This window comes from Drosophila ananassae (assembly GCF_017639315.1).
Source record: "Drosophila ananassae strain 14024-0371.13 chromosome 4 unlocalized genomic scaffold, ASM1763931v2 tig00000054, whole genome shotgun sequence".
Lineage (NCBI taxonomy): Eukaryota > Metazoa > Arthropoda > Insecta > Diptera > Drosophilidae > Drosophila > Drosophila ananassae.
In genome coordinates this window covers 6,232,861-6,249,901 of record NW_025319037.1, presented here as the reverse complement: position 1 = coordinate 6,249,901, position 17,041 = coordinate 6,232,861, and the positions used below count along the sequence as shown (strand labels likewise).

Here is a 17,041-nt window from a genome sequence, read left to right as displayed (position 1 = left end):
CGTATTTTGACATTCCATCAAACCAATATTGCTCGTAAATCTTATCTAGGGTTTTTTGCCACCCCAAGTGCATTACAGCTTCGTGAACATGATTAACCACCGACCACCTAAATGCCCTGGGTACGACTGGCAAGCATCGTGTCTTCCCATTTCTTTGAATTTTACGATGCAGCAAACTATTCCTGATTTCATAAGAACTAGATATTTCTTTCTGCATTTCATCACTATTTAACTCGGTCATGATTTGCGATATGTCTTGATCACGCTTCTGTTCGGATGTAAGCCAGTTGTGGGTTATAGTTGCCAAGTCAACTCGTACCTCCACTACCTTACTCAAACTTTCCTGCTCTTCTATGGTGACGGCATTCCTAGACAAGCAGTCAACGTGAGCCATTTGGCTCCCTTTTTTATATTCCACCTGGAATTCGTATGACTGCAGAAATGACCACCAACGATGAACCCGCGGGGTCAATGCCGCTTTCTTTTGACTTGCACTAACAGAATTACAGTCCGTATATACTGTGAACTTTCTGCCGCTTAAATAATGTCGGAAATTTCTAATCGCATTGTACACCGCCAATGTCTCGAGTTCATACGAATGATATTTTGACTCGGATATTGTGGTGCATTTACTGTAATACTCAACTACACGGCGATGACCATCTACCATGTGCAATAGCATAGAGCCATACCCATTGGCGCTAGCATCCGTATGCAGCTCTATTGGTAAATTTGGATCGAATATGATCAAAACATGATCACTAGTTAGCACCTTAATAATTTTTTTTCGAATTGCCTCATGCTTTTCGCTCCACTCAAATTCGTTTATTTTTGATGTTAGCAGATAAAGAGGCTTCATTACTTCTGAGAAATGTGGGACAAATTTCCTAAAGTAAGATGCTAAACCTATGAACTGTCTAGTTTGTGTGACTGATTCTGGTTTGGGAAGTTGGGTTAGCGGTTGTATTTTTCGAGGATTGGGTTTTAACTCGCCATCTCTTATAAGAAAACCTAAGTACTCTATCTCCGTTTGCAGAAATTTGCATTTTTTAATGTTAAAGGAAAAGACTGACTTTGATAATATGCTTAGAACTGTTTCCAATCTGTCAAATGCTTCCTCTATAGTACTAGAAACAATTAATACGTCATCGATATAGACTACTGCATATTTATTAACCAAATCCCCTAAAGCTCGAACTATGGCACGTTGAAAGACTGACGAAGCGTTTTTGAGGCCAAAGGGCATAGCTAAAAATTCATATTGACCCTCTGGTGTCACGAATGCAGTTCGCTCAACCGAATCGGGGTGAATTGGCACCTGATAGAAGCCACTGGCCATGTCTAGGCTAGAGAAATATTTACCGCCTTGCAGGCGATCTATTTGGTCTGATATTAATGGCAAGGGGTATCTATCTGAAACAGTATTTGCGTTGAGTTCTCGATAATGTATGCGCAGTCTGTCACTGCCGTTCTTCTTTTTTACAAGTAACATTGGACTAGAGAAAGGGGAGCTACTGGTCTAATTACGTTGCATTCTAGCATTTGCTGAATCATTTGCTTTTCTCTTACTATTTCTTTCTCACTCTCGCTAAGACGATATGGTCGTCTCTGTACTGTTTTGTTTACATCCACTAAACGGATTTCTAAAGAACCTGTAGTAACACGTCTATTTGGAATGCCATCATTGTGAAATTTGGAATATTTGGCCAGTATGTCGTTTAATTTTCACTTATCACTATTGCTTAGCTCCAAATTAACATTACTTTTATGATCTATCTCGTTTACATTTTTATCATTGTTTTAAGACAATACGGTTTGAGTTTTGTAGATATCGAATCTATCTCTTTCTAAAGTTACTCCAAAACCAAGCTCAAAAATGTCTTGTCCAATTATCATATCATATTTGAGGCACTTATTATCTACTACGTGAAATGACAATTAAAAATTAAATTCAGAAATTTGTATGGTGGACAGAATTTGCATATTGCTCTTGACAACATTGTCGCCTATGTCTCTCAAAACAACCATGTTAAAGATTCTTTTTCCGGCCAGCTTGGCACCGACTGTTTCTTTCACCAAAGAGCATTCTGATCCAGAATCAAAGAAAAATGGAAACTTCTCACCAAATTGAATTGCAGTCCCATTTGGTTGATGTACTGCGCACATGTCTACTCTCCTTTCGTTGTTGCTTCGGCTCGCTGTTGCTGTTCCTCTCGTGCACACTGAAGCGATATGCCCAACGCCGCCACACTTGAAGCAAGTTATTGTTGATCTCTCTCGTACCCTCGTTGTTCTGTTGTTGCTTGTCTAGTCTCGTTTCGTTCTTCTGTTCTCCTCTTGCGGCACTCCATTGCCTTATGTTCAAGTTTTCCGCAATTATGGCGTCTAATCGGCGTCTGCATTTTGAATCTCTTTCTCTCGGGTCCCTCTGATCCAGAAAATTCTAAATTTCTGCTGAACGTGTGCGCCTTGAGTTGTTGTTGCAGTTCAGCACGTGTTTTTATGTTTGTGGTGAACGCTACACGCTGCAGTCTGGGGTCAAATTGGGATGCATGAGCCAAGACTAGGGATAAAGCGATCTCCTCATGGGTCATTGATTTCCACTTGGTCAATAACGATGTAATTAGTCGGCTGGAATACACCGAGAGGCATTCATTTGCATTGGGACGTCCCTTGAGCATGTTGAGCAACACTGCTGCCGGCGTCTCGTTGCCTTCGTAGCGTTCCATGAACAATTCTCGGAATTGCGACCAGCTCATTCCGGGAAAACAAATTTGCGAAAGCCACTGCGATGCACTACCGAGTAGCGATTTGCTGAGCGTCATCACCAAGGATGCACCTTCTCGTGGATGTTCACTTAAAATCATATCCGCCGTTTTGCACCATGCTGCCACGTCGGCTTCTGCAGCTTCGGGGTTGAATATCGGTAACATCGCGGATGCGGCGCGCGTGTCAGGTTGCGGCGTTGCTTTTAATAGTTCGGTTATCACTCTATTTTGCGATTCTAACAGTCTGCGCCAGCTATCTTCCGAGTTATCTTGTAGGGGCGGTGATCCCACTTCTGATGTCCGGAAATGTTGGTCGTTTTTCTCAGTCATCTTCTATTTTACACGCGCAGCGAGTCGCAACGATATTCTTTCTTATGACCGTTCACTTCGGATGGCTGTTCTTGATTGCCTTCCCTTTCCTCTTCCTTCTTTCCATCATTGCGCCACGCTCAGCAGGGCTTTACTCTCTCTTCCTACCGCGCTCTTATTCTAATAAGCTTCTCTCTCTTCATTTTCAGTGCTCATTTATTTCCTTTTGGACCATACACTTAACTTATAATTAATCAGTAAATATTATTTGAATTAAATCTATCTTATCTCCGACATAATTAATTTATTAACAATTATTAAAAATTCAATAAATAATTTATTAATAACATTGATGAACCTTGTACCACTGTACCAGGGAAACGAAAGGGGGAGATTGAAGAGAGCAGATAGTGCGAGTTAGTAAAATGCAAAGAATAGAGATAACGATCTCTATTGAGCGAGAAATAGGAGCAATAGAATAGAAGCAACACCGTAAGAGATGAAGAAGCAGAGCAGGGCTATGTTTGGAAGGAAAATTAATGAAATTATTATTTTACCTCCAAATAAATCACTGCTCGGCGGTAAAGGCTTGAACATGTCAAAAATTGCATTTTGTTGAGTAAATTCAACTGCAATAATTTACATATTGTCCCACGAATTTGAATTTTTTTAATCAAAGCTTACACTTTTACGGCTAAAATAAGCTATCTATTGAAAATCTATTGAAAATTATGGATTTTATGAATTTTTGAGTAAATCACTCAATTTGAGCATTTTTACTATTCGAACGTTTTTTTTCATTCTCATTCATTATTATGTATTTTGATTGCATATAAACTCTATTAAATAGCATTTTTATTATGTATTGTATATTATGTATTATACATCATGTATTTTTTTATTATTTATTTATATTTATTTATCATTTATTTATATGAAAACTTCCCCAACCGTATATTTTAAAGATGATTATTATTTATTATCAAGATTATTTAAGTTGTTTTTAATAGATCTTTAATGTTCGTTTATTCACTATATATTTGCTTAGAACTAATAAAAAATAACAAATCGTTGCTATCTGCGGATGAAGCTGACGATGTCGTGAGGCGCAGAAAATGTTGTGTTTCTAGAGATGGCCTCCAGCGATACTCTCGTGAGATATCGAGTTCGATTGTGCTATGGTAAGCACTTAGGGTTGCCACAGTTACCCCCTCCTAGAGTTCCAGATAGGAAAGACACTTTGCTAGGAATCTGACTCGTCGTCCTGATCTTGATAACGGCTCGATTGGCTGGGCAGTTGGCGCTGTCGTTTTCTCTTGAGTCGGAGGATATTCGTTTTGAAAGATGTATGCCGGTTTAAGTCTGTCGATAGACACCTTGTTGTCTTTTGAGTGTCCTTTGAGCGTAAAGTACTTGTCGTGCTTTGCTAGCACTTCGAACGGACCCTCGTAGTTTGCTTCCAGAGGGGTTTTGACTCGATCCACTCTGACGTGGTACAATGCATTGCAATTACAAACCATTGCAATGGTTTAATTTTTTTTTTTTGTGTGTTTGGTGTAAAAAATCCGCCAGGGACACGTAGAGCGGTGCCATAAACCATTTCAGCTGGGCTCAGCCCGATGTCGCTTTTAACTATTATACGTAGGCCTAGGAACTGCTCCAGTTAATAGGATCAGCGCATTTTAAGGCAGCTTTTAATGTTCTGTGCTAGCGTTCGATCATCCTGTTGGCTTGTGGGTGGTACGCCGTCGTGCGCAGGTGCTTAAACCGCAAATTTTGGCGAGCTCTTGGAATAGTGTGGACTCAAATTGTCGGCCTAAATCTGTTGTGATGAGAAGAGGGATTCCGTACAGAGCGAACCAGGGCCATCTTGAGAAGCGACCGATACACGTGAGGCAGTATCGGTATCCGTTCGATGATCGCAGTGGGCCAACGATGTCGATGTTGATGTGTTCGAAACGGGCGTCGCTGGCGGCAACCTCTCCCAGTGGCGATTTTGTGCGTCGTTGGATTTTAGCTTTTTGATACGGGATGCAAGAGCGTACGATTTTAGCCACATCCTTCGCCATGTGGGGCCAAACATAGTGTTTGCCGACCATTTTATTCGTCGCCTTAACTCCTGGATGGCTCAGCGAATGCAAGGCTTGAACCACGGTTTGGCGTAGATATCTGGGCACGAACGGGCGTATCTGGTTATTGGCGACGTGGCAGTACAATTGCTTGTTTGAGCCTGAAAGGGATAATTTGGTTAGTGAGATGGTATTTTCTGGATCAGAATTGAGTAGCGATTGTAGTTCGTCGTCGTTTTCCTATTCCAGTGCCATCTCGTCGAAGTCGATGTGTTTGATGGCTTCGATGCGTGAGAGAAGATCTGCCACGTTGTTTTCCTCTCCTGTGATGTGCCGGATATCGGTACTGAATTGGATGATGAAATCCATTTGGCGCGCGCGTCGCGGTGATGCTCTCTCGCTGTTTTGATTGAAAACGTACATCAGCGGCTTGTGGTCGGTGAAAATTATAAAGTTTCTGTACTCCAATGCGAACTTGAAGTGCAAAATGGCCTGATAGAGGGCAGTCAGTTCTCTATCGTAGGTGTTGTACTTCTTTTGCGTCGGTGTCAATTTCTTGGAGAAGAAACCCAGAAGTTGCGTCTGCTCGATCTGATGTAACACGGTACCCATGGCGTCATCGGAGGCATCGGTGGTTAGTGTTAATTGCGAGTTAGGTGCCATGTAGTTCAGCAACGTAGCGTTTGCAAGCTCGTTCTTGCAGGCGTCGAATGCGTGGTCGGCTTCTGTAGACCAGAGTATCGGGGTTTTGTTGTTCTTTTTATTGCCTTGGATTAGCGTCTGGAGTATGTGTTGGTTATCAGCAGCACGTGGGATAAACGGCCGATAGAAGTTGATTATACCCAGAAACTTTTTTAAATCTTTAGCTATAAGCGGTTTTTTAAAATGGCGAATGGCTTGCACTTTGGCTTCGGATGGTTTCAAACCGTGCTGGCTGATGTCATGTCCCAGGAACGTGAGTTGATATTTACCGAATTGGCACTTCTCGAAGTTCACGGTGAGATGTGCCTTTCGAGAGCGGTCAAAGGTCGTACGGAGGTGCGTCTCGTGCTGCTCCTCGGATTCTGAAGCGATCAGAATGTCTTCGATGTATGCGAAAACTAAGTCAAGATCCTGCATTACGTTGTTTATGTGACGCTGAAAAGTTTTCGCTGCGTTGCGTAAGCCGAATGTCATGAACAAGAATTCGAATAGCCCAAAAGGCGTGATAATTGCTGTTTTGGGAATATCTTGCGGTTCGACAGGGATTTGGTGATATGCTTTTTGCAGGTCGATTTATGAAAATATCTTTTTACCGTGTAGGATGCTTGTTACATCCAGTATGTACGGAATAGGGTATCGATCCGGCACTGTTACGTTGTTTAGTTCTCTGTAGTCGCCGCATGGTCGCCACTCTTCGTTTTTTTTTACTTCGGACTCTGCTGGCATCCGGTTCGAGTTGATCGTTGCGAGATCGCGGTATTCGTGAAGCAACCTAGCGTATTGGTTGCTTGTGTCGTAGGATAAAATCGCGTTGATTTTACGTTGAGGCGCGTGACATGTTGATTCGTGCAGCGTAGCTAGATCGATGAGTTTGCGTCGTTTCATATCGACGAGTAAGTCGAAATGTTGAAGGAAATCGGCTCCAATGATAGCGCAGTTGACGTCAGCTAATACGAAGGTCCAAACGAAGTTTCGTTCCATTCCCAGCATCAATGTTATGCGTTTTTTTCCATAGGTTTGTATCTTCGTACCATTGGCGGCGAATAGAAGCTGTGGAGTGAGCACAGTTTTTGCGATTCTGCAGGGTGGCATAACTGAAATGTCGGCGCCGGTGTCAATGATAAATTGAGTTTTTAGTAATTGTCGTTGATGGCTAGGTGGGCAGTTGTGTTGTGGTCTTCTTCGAACTTGTCCGCCGAATCCGAAGACTGTTTTAGTTTTTTGGTTCGGATGAAAACGAGCACGGTTGGCGACATTTCCTGGCGGCGTTGCCAAATTTGCTGTGGTACCAACACAAACCTGAAGACGTGACGCTGTTGCGATTTGTTAATGTGGATGAACTGTTCTTGCGGTAACGGTTTTTGAACAGCGCGTTTATTTGTTGCTCGTTGCCGTCTGGACGTTCGTCGAAAACGTCGTAAGGTTTTGAAAAATGAGTAAAAGAAAACGCGAGTTCGCCTGCGTAAACGATCCGAACGGTTTTTGTAATGTGTGCGGTGAACATATACACCGTAAAAATATACGATCATTTACTAATGACTTACGACAAAAGTACTTTCATTACTTCAAAAATTGAGCCGAATCTTAACGATTCGTGGACTCCACAAAGTGTATGTGCCACATGCCAATCAATTCTTAACAAATGGGCTTTCAGAAAAAGGTATGTACCTTTCACTTTTCTTTATATCTTCGTCATATGAAAGGACTAGAGGGATTGTTATATATTAAACGTTATTCACGTCCATTTCAGTCGTTACCTGAAATTCGACACGACGATGATTTGGAGAAAAGCTTTTTGTCATACGACTGATTGCTATTTCTGCGGCAGCATTATCAGTGGTTTTGGAAAAAATGCCAATTGGAAGTATGCCCGAGAGAGCTGAGTGACGTTTACGACGCCTCATTTGAGTGACGTTCCGTACCCCGTGTGGCCTGATACACTCCTCAAAAATGTTGAATCAGAAGAGATGCCCTAATCGGAAAATGAAACGTCGGACACAAGTGATTTGGAATCAATATTGATGAATCAACCACTATCACAGGAAAGTTTGAACGATTGGGTTCATGATTTAGAGCTCACAAAGGAAAAATTATAACTCTTTGGATCTCGCAAAAAACAGCACGGGTTTTTAGCTCCAGGAGTAAAAACAACGATTTACCGGAATCGCCACGAAACATACGCGAAGAATTTCACGAAAAAGCAATGAGATTTGCGGTTTGTTCCAAGAGCTCAATGAAGAGCATAATCCTGACGAATGGCGACTGTTCATCGATGGTTGCAAAGCTAGTTTGAAAACAGTTCTCTTGCACAACGGCAACGAAAAACCTTCGATTCCCATCGCTCATGCAGCAAACACCAAAGAGTAATATGATTGTATGGTTGAACTGCTGAAATGCATTGAATATGACAAACAGCTGGTCTTTGACAGTCAAGTGTACGCTTCAAATAAAAAAAATCCAACGTAACATATCTTTAAAAGTTATTATTTATGGAAATCCCCAATTCCCCCAGTGATTAACATTTGGGATTTTTTGTATCTCCTTTGTCAGAATTTAAAAAGAAAAATTAATTATTTATTATAAATAAACGATAAATAAATACATGATGTATAATACATAATATACAATGCATAATACAAATGCTATTTAATAAAGTTTATATGAAAGCAAAATACATAACATTGAATGAGAATGAAAAAAAAACGTTCGAATAGTAAAAATGCTCAAATTGCATAATTTTCAATAGATTTTCATCATCAATAGCTTATTTTACCCGTAAAAGTGTAAGCTTTGATTAAATTCAAACATAACTTGTCTTCACAATTTATATTTTTCGTGGGACAATATGTAAATTATTGCAGTTGAATTTACTCAAAAAAGTGCAATTTTTGACATGTTTTCCATTTCCAACGAAGCGAAAAATTAGTAAAATGAAATTGTAGCAAACTCAATTACCATTAAAATAAGTGCTCATTCGATAAAATCGGTTCATTAGAACGCGGGATATACCTAAAAAAGTCTGGACATCTCCAAAAATCCAAAAAAAAAATTTTTCAAAAGTGAATTAAAAAAAATTTGACCATAAAAAAATTTATGAAAGTCATTTTCGTGTTTACTAGATCTACATGTATCAAAAAATTATGGTGGGATGTAAAAGGCAGAAAGTTTTTGAAATTTTGTATACTTGTGTAGCCATTCCGGCTACACGCCCGAGTTATTCACATAGTAAATTATCAAAGATGTTCAATAGCGGTTAGAAGTTATTAGGTACGTCTGATGTCTAGATATGATCTAAAACAGGGGTGTCATAAGCACTGCTTATGACAGAGCAATTCCAATACCGATGCACAAAATCAAAAATACATATGCGCGATAGTTTTATTTTCGACTTTTTCCTTAAATCAAAAACTAAAACATGGTATGATCTACTGATTTCAATAAAAAAAAAATCTTCCATTGGAAAATTTTTGTGCCATTTTTTTATTTGAGTAGGTACACATACATTTCAAAAATGATATGTACTAAAAATAATGATGGTCAACGCAATTACACGGCCTACATTTTACCTAATATATGGTAAAATTTGATCAATTTTTTCTCTTAGGTGTACCGAGGAAACTGTGGGTGATGGAACCTATGTTTGTTCAGGACTAACTTTGTAAATAATCAAAAAGCTTTGAAACGCTGCAAAAGCCGTTCGGGATACCAAAATATACATTCTCGAATTATTAAAATTAGGTGTTGACGAAAAGTGCGAACTCAGGTGAGGCCCAATACCAAGTGATCTGAGACAGCGGTGCCCATATCAGAGGCCATAGCCGCGTTCATTAGTTATACTCAGCGTAGTGCTCCCGACAGAAGGATCATATAACTGATTTATAATAAACACTAACCCGAGACCAGTCATCAGTAGTATGACCTCAACTTCTCATCCCGCACACCTCTTCTAACCCTCCTGGCCTCTGCGAGTCACTCCTTATTCTTAAATTAGAGAGGCCTATAGGATAATTCAGTAACATAATAGTCAGGCCTTCAACAGGTTTTGACTACGACTCCGGATCCTACCAATAGTCCACCATGCTTAACGGAGAATGACTATTTCACAAAGGCCAAGGCACACACAGACTCGTGCAAAAATACAAAGCCACATTTTCAGATGGAATACCATCAGGACCAGGTCCCTCATGGGTCAACTCACTGAAACGAAGGACGGTTCGACGATCTGGAGGACTTCCTACGTAATCGCACTGAAGGAAAGGAATTTTAATAGCTAACACGACCTCCTTGTCTTGGATCCAAACATAAAAACAGATGCACATACCGAGGATCGATTCCAGCTCGTAAAAGCGGAATATTTTACGTTTTTTAGTAAAGAACCACAAGAAAGGCAGGGAGCTACATATAGGAATCCACCTCAACATTCCTAATTCCGCGGTTGAAATTCTAACTAATCATCAGCGGAGCAGCTGCCCAGTTTACATAGTACTGAGCTTCAATACTATTATGACAACAGTTGACTGGGGTCCAATATTAATCACCATCATTGAGGAAAATGTGCGTCCACACACGATGTCAACTTTAGAATATACCATGTTGCTCTAGTGGCATTATTTGGACCAACTGCCGGACACTCCTAGATTATCGTAAGTTAACTTAATCTCGTGGATGGTGAAAAGGGTTGGGCGGCAAAGGTTGGCACCCAATTTCAGGACCTAATTACCCCGCGCATACCAAGCGAACTCAGGTGAAGTTCAATAAACTTCTGTTACTCCCGCGAGCCCAAGCTCGGTGATAGATGCCGCATAATATCAGTAATAATTGCATGTCGATAGCCTTAAAACTAGTTTGAAGAAAAAGACTAGAAGAAACGGGCAGACAGACGGACAGATGGACCGACGGACATGCCTTTTTCGACTCAGGAGGTGACCCTGATGTCTCCCTCACTGCTTTGCACACTTTTAACTAAATGACTAAAACTTGACTAAAAACAAGTCCCAAAATCCTCCCCCCGTTCGAAATTAAATTTTTAAGGTATCTCTAGAAGGGCAGCTCCATCAAATGACGATCTCAAGGTCTATGATTCTCGTTTGCAGGCAGTCGTGTACATCCAGAACCAGAGTCACCCAGCGAGCGCTTGAAACAGGCGCTCACAAGAACATCCATCGAGTTCATTTGAGATATGGCCAACGCTCGACGTAATGGCTGATGACAACGCGACTTGAAGACAGTGGATGACTGACAGCGATACGCTGGGCAACTGTGATATTGGCAGCATCCGTAACTAAAGGCAGCGTCAATAGGAAAAGGCATGGCTGTTTCCGGAGGCATGTCAGTTTTCACAAATATAGTCGCAGTGCGACAGGAAATTTATGTGTCATTTATGGCGGAGGTGCACATTTTTTCAACAGACCATTTTAAACTTTCGTAACCCCTATAGTTGCTTCTACTGTTGGCGGAGCACTGGATTGACACTGGTTAGTGGGCGGTAAAATATTGTTCAGTTGTACCTCTTGAATTATTACTCACTTTTAATTTTTAGTTTCCACTTTGAGTTCGTTAATTCACTATTAATTTTCTATAAAATCGATATCATAAAAGATCTTATCATACACATCTTAAAAGAGTTGTGCAGACCATTGCTGAGGGGCACTTCATAGATCTTATGCTCTCTTGAATAGCTAGAAGACATATGGACTATCCAATTCCAAGTTAGGATAAAAAATGTATGTTCCATAACCATGACCTAGCCCAACAGACTCCTGTGGGATAGTGACTTCCGTCACTATCATTCATTTGTGATATGTCGTCGGCATGTGGTTCCTTGGCATTAAAACTATCTTCACCTTGCTACGCTGTTTACTGTAACAAAAGTGATTTTAATAATCGAATATAAATCCTCTCCAACCCATCGCTGGCTGGCCATGTCCATATTGGGAACCAGGGACACGGCCGAGTGTCTTGTAAGGCCGGATTAACTCCATTTATGAGCACTGCCGGATGCCTTGGTCACAGTTCCAGTTCGCCACCTGTTGCTCGTACTCCTTGGAAATGGGTAGTTTTTCGGGCATTCATTTGAATCTCGCTGTTTCTCGAAGTTCTCACGTTCCACATTGGTCATTTGTAATTTTTTTTTTTTTTCGTTTTTGATCATGTTTAAACTAACCGTGAACTTACAGATTATTATAGTAGTTAGCATCCAAAATATTTCTCTTAATGATCTTTTTCCTATAGCGTTTAAACTTCACGCTCTTATACGACTGACGAATGGACAGATAAACGGATATGGCTATATTTTTTGCGTTTTTGATCATGTTTAAACTAACCGTGAACTTACAGATTATTATAGTAGTTAGCATCCAAAATATTTCTCTTAATGATCTTTTTCCTATAGCGTTTAAACTTCACGCTCTTATACGACTGACGAATAGACAGATAAACGGATATGGCTATATTGACTGAGTTGTTGATTCTAATCAAAAATATATACATATACATTCTTGGAAAGTTTTAGAATTGGATATTTTTTCTAATTCTTACCTAAGTTTTCACAAATCTTTCAATCTTTCAATCTTTTAAAAAATAAAAAAAAAATTACTTTTTTGTTTCTTGCTACTTAAACGCATATATGTATAATATGGAATGCAAACGTACCTTCCAACGCTCCTTAACTACATGTCCAGGTTGGAGCAAATCTTCTGAAGTCATTTTGGTGAGTTGCTTTTCCTTGGGGCCTATCACGATTTTATCCTTTTCGAGTTCTATAGCCTGGGATGGTAGGCGAATTGTTGATGACGGCACCTTAAAAGTAACACGACTCCGCACGCCTAACCGGCTGTGTTTCGCTGGCAGTGTCGCTGACCGCTGAAGGACATTTGGGAAAGGCTTCTTATTTGATATCAGCTTCGTTTCGTCAGCTCTGGCTTCTAAAGGCAATTGTTTCAAACGACAGGATTGAAGAACTGTACCTGCAACAGATGGCGGCTTCGAAGATGGTGGCGGATGTAATCTGAGCAGATTTCTGTTTTCATGATTTGAAATTATATAATGCGCTTCATTAAAGGGTGGCACACACGAAAGATCAACATTGCAGTCTGCTGTATGTTCATCGTCTCTGTAAAAAACCAAATATTTAAATTTTTGCATTAAAAATTGTGTCGAAAAGAAACAAAGTCGAAATCTCAGATTTTCTTCATTAATTTTTGGTCTTCTATGATTTTTCCCCAAACATTTTTCTATGGAAGATTTTTATTTTCTTATTGAAATCAGTAGATCATACTATGTTTTAATTTTGGGTTTAAGGAAAAACGCGAAATAATTTTATTGAATTTACCTATAATAAATTCAATAGCCATGACTTTTTGAAAATATGAGATTAAAAACTCCAATTTCATTGAAGAAAATATTGTTTAATCACCTATAATAAATTCAATAAAATTATTTCGAGTTGTGACAGTTGTGAAAAGAATATGTCGCGTCAAACTGTGAACTACCAAATTAAAAAGTTTAAAATGAATAATGACATGCGAAATTTGAGAAGATCAGTTGCTAAGCGAAAAACAGAGCTTAGTAAAGTCCGAGTCCTTGTACGGGAATTTAAAAAATATATTTTTCAGAATCTTCAATCTGCAGCAGATCAGTTTAATTTGACAGCTTAGACCCCAATTAATGAGCGAACAGTCCGTCGAAGATTAAAATAATGTGATTTTAAGACTTATAGCGCCAAGGACGTACCATATATAACAAAAGAAAATAAGCTTAAAAGACAGTCTTTTGCAAAGGAACATCTCCAAAAGCCAAAGGAGTTCTGGAGAAGCGTTCTATGGGAAGAAAAAAAGCTCCGCTCCGGGTTCTAAATGATAATGCATTTACTTTTGGAGACAGGTTTATTGGACAATCGTTCATTCTGCAGCAGGATAACGCCCCATGCCACAACGCCAAGATGATTACAACATTTTTGAAGGATGTTGGTGTTACTACTTTGCACTGGCCACCTCAAAGTCCAGATTTAAATATAATTGAAAACGTCTGGTCTCTTACGAAACGTAAAAGAACAGTATCGTTAAATAAAACCAGAGAGAATACAATTTCTGAGGTCACTTCTCTTTGGGAAGAGATGTCTCTAGAGATCATCCAAAATTTAATCGATTCAGTACCGGAACGCCTGGAAAAAGTTATTGGAACTAAAGGAAATTATATATTTTACTAAAATACCTTTTTTTCTTTAATTTTTTTTTAAGTTTAAACTTCATTATTCATATTAAAAGACACTTGTCAAAATACTTATGCCACCACTTGAAAATTACTAAAGCTTATATTTTTTCAAGTTCATATGATAAAATGTTGAATTTATTATTTTTAAGTTTGTATTAAACAATTGCAAAGTTACTTAAAAACTTGAACTATTTGTTTTTTGTCAAAATAATTATTCCGACTAGTGTAGGTTCACCTCATAAAAATGAATCACCATAGCAGAAGTTACAAGATGGCTTCTAGGAGGAATAATCGGATCAAAATCTAAAGCTAGTTTGCGTAGAAAAAGACAGACAGACGGGCAGACGGACATGCTTATATCCTGATCAAGAATATATAGTTTATAGGGTCGGAGATGTCTCCTTTACTGCGTTGCACACTTTTAACCAAAATTATAATACCCTCTGCAAGGGTATAATAAAAGTTATAGCATTTCAGCCGTTCCAACTTATATACTGCGTGCAAATGGATGTCCGTTAAGTTTGAAGTCGGGTTCTTTGAAACTAGAACTTCTAACTAGACTCAAATTTAAAAATTTTATTGATCAGCATCAACAGCAGAGTCGATATATCTATGTGGGTAAAAAAAACCCATTTCCCTATAGAAAGTTTCATTGCGAACATACCATGGTGCTTCAGTGAAAGTTTTCAGGATTTGATTGTCAGGATTGCGCTAATATCTATATTCAGTGTTGATTTATAGAGACAAATCTTTTAGTCCAGGCACAGACACAGCGACCAAGTGATTATAATCACGTGAAGGCTGCTAGCTTTAAGTTTTAAGTACATCTTTTTCCAATTGATGTCTCTACACCTGGTTAGACACCTGTCTAGGTGACGCTACTTCGTTAGCTTGGGGGATCTGTTTAAAGTTTTTTCACGTTTTATACGCCTGTCAGACAGACATTAATTGATCAGCTTACATTGGGAATCTAGAGCGAATTAGAAAAGTGTTATCGGCTCCAAAAGTAGACGTTGTCAGTCATTTGGATAGGATAGCATAAATAAAGTCCTAGTATGCACCATCTTGTTAATGTTGCTGTGTTGCATCTCATGGAGAATACACTATTGTACAGATACGATTTAAGTAGCTTAATGTGTACGAAGGCAAATGCCTTCTGATTTAATGCATCATACAATGAAGCCAGCCCAATAGAAGGCTTGAGATATTCTTGATGCTCGAAAACTAAACGTATTTCTGATTCTATTCTCTTGACTTGCTCTATTTTTCAATGTTTTTTTCGGAAGTCAAGTTGGTGTGCCGGGATAATATTCTGAGCTTTTAGTTATGGTATAATGGGAGTTAGAAAACATTTTTCGAATAATTTAGACAAACCAGATATTAGGCTGATTGGTCTGTATAATGTCGGAGCTGCTTAACACCTGAAAAAAATTTGAAACTATTCTAAGCAGTTTGGTGTGTGAATGCTAGGCCACACTGAATGCATCCACTCATCGACAGAGTCAGGAGCAGACGGAGACTCACCTTCTCACGTATTCCGTACACATAGAGGCAGCCATCGCAGAAAATTAGCTCGGAATCAACATAGATATCTCCAACTGAAAAATTCCTGTGTACGGGGTTCTTGCTGATCCAATATTCCACAGAGATTGGATGCACAATCCGCAGCGTGTGGATTTGCTGAATGGAATCAGCATGTTCTTTAATCTGTTAACTATGAGTACTATGCCCCATCCAGACGGTTAAGGTTAAAAGTACCATTCAAAAAATGAGCAGCACCTAGCACATCGGGTCAGCCGGATTTCTTGAATTGAAGATATGTGGTATAACAAGGTACTCAGTTTCTCGACCAACTGCCCGATTGTAGTGTGCACGTGTGTGTGTACTGCTGCTTCCTATAGGCCACCAAAATGGTGAGAGGCTAGAGAAATAAACTACTTAGTTTCGGATAGATAAAACTCGTAAAGGGAAGTTTGGTGATCCTGGCTGAGCAACCGTCGCTTTAACTCGATATGTTCATTTTTGGCGCCCACAAAGGTACGCCTTTGTACTAAAATTTACATTGATAACATTTACAACACAATTTATAAAAGGTAAAATTTTATGGTGCTTATTTCTATATTGTAGAACAGCCTTGTAGCATAGAAGTATCCATAGAATAGTAGGAAACAGCGTATACATTTCTTCAACATTCATGAAAAAGTCTTTCTCTCCCCAATGGGGAACGAATTTTTGTTATGACCGCCCGAAGACCCAAGTTTAGGTTCTTCTTATAAATATGGCCTCTAAGAGAAATAATCGGATCAAAATCTAAAGCATAGTTCTTCAGTCGTCCGTCGACCAGGCTCCGTCCGATCTATGGCCAGGCTTTTCAAGATCTCTGGGTTATTACACCACCACTTCCTCAATTGAAAATTATCCATCAATCGGGCTATTCTTCAGAATCGGGCTTTTTTTTAATAGCTTCTATCTTTGACGGGGCACCGGATATGAGGTCATCCCCACAAAAATCCAGGGGGATAATTCAGCTCCACGCCATCGAGCTCTTTTTTAATAGCCTGAACGATCAGCTTCCAATTCCCAGAATTGGCGAAGAAGACAAGTAGAAGAACTTGGCCAACTAATAGCAGGACTTGGCTAACTAATAGCAGATTAAAGAACATGCTGATTCCAATCAGCAAATCCACACGCTGCGGATTGTGCATCCAATCTCTGTGGAATATTGGATCAGCAAGAACCCCGTACACAGGAATTTTTCAGTTGGAGATATCTATGTTGATTCCGAGCAAATTTTCTGCGATGTCTGCCTCTATGTGTACGGAATACGTGAGAAGGTGAGACTTTAGGCAAACATTTACTATGGCTCCATCCGTGACGAATCCTCCATAGATGGTGAATCCAGCGTTTTCAAGGTTAGTCACCACTTCAGAGCATTTTGACAAAGCTGAAAGCTGAAGTTTACCGGTGAAGGCCACTCGCGAG

General features: G+C 39.6%; 1 protein-coding gene across 3 annotated transcripts in view; it reads right to left on the bottom strand.

The window, feature by feature from the left end:
• LOC6505445 (tau-tubulin kinase homolog Asator) overlaps positions 1–17,041 on the bottom strand; it is a 178,499-nt gene that overhangs the window by 149,806 nt on the left and 11,652 nt on the right. For all 3 annotated transcript variants that reach the window (XM_044717662.1, XM_044717661.1, XM_044717660.1), the window contains exons 2-3: positions 12,814–12,959; positions 12,500–12,709 (exon numbers count right to left, since the gene is read on the bottom strand). In XM_044717662.1, the coding sequence (XP_044573597.1) occupies positions 12,500–12,709; positions 12,814–12,876 (273 nt within the window). In that variant the 5' untranslated portion in view covers positions 12,877–12,959. The remainder of the gene's footprint in view (positions 1–12,499; positions 12,710–12,813; positions 12,960–17,041) is intronic.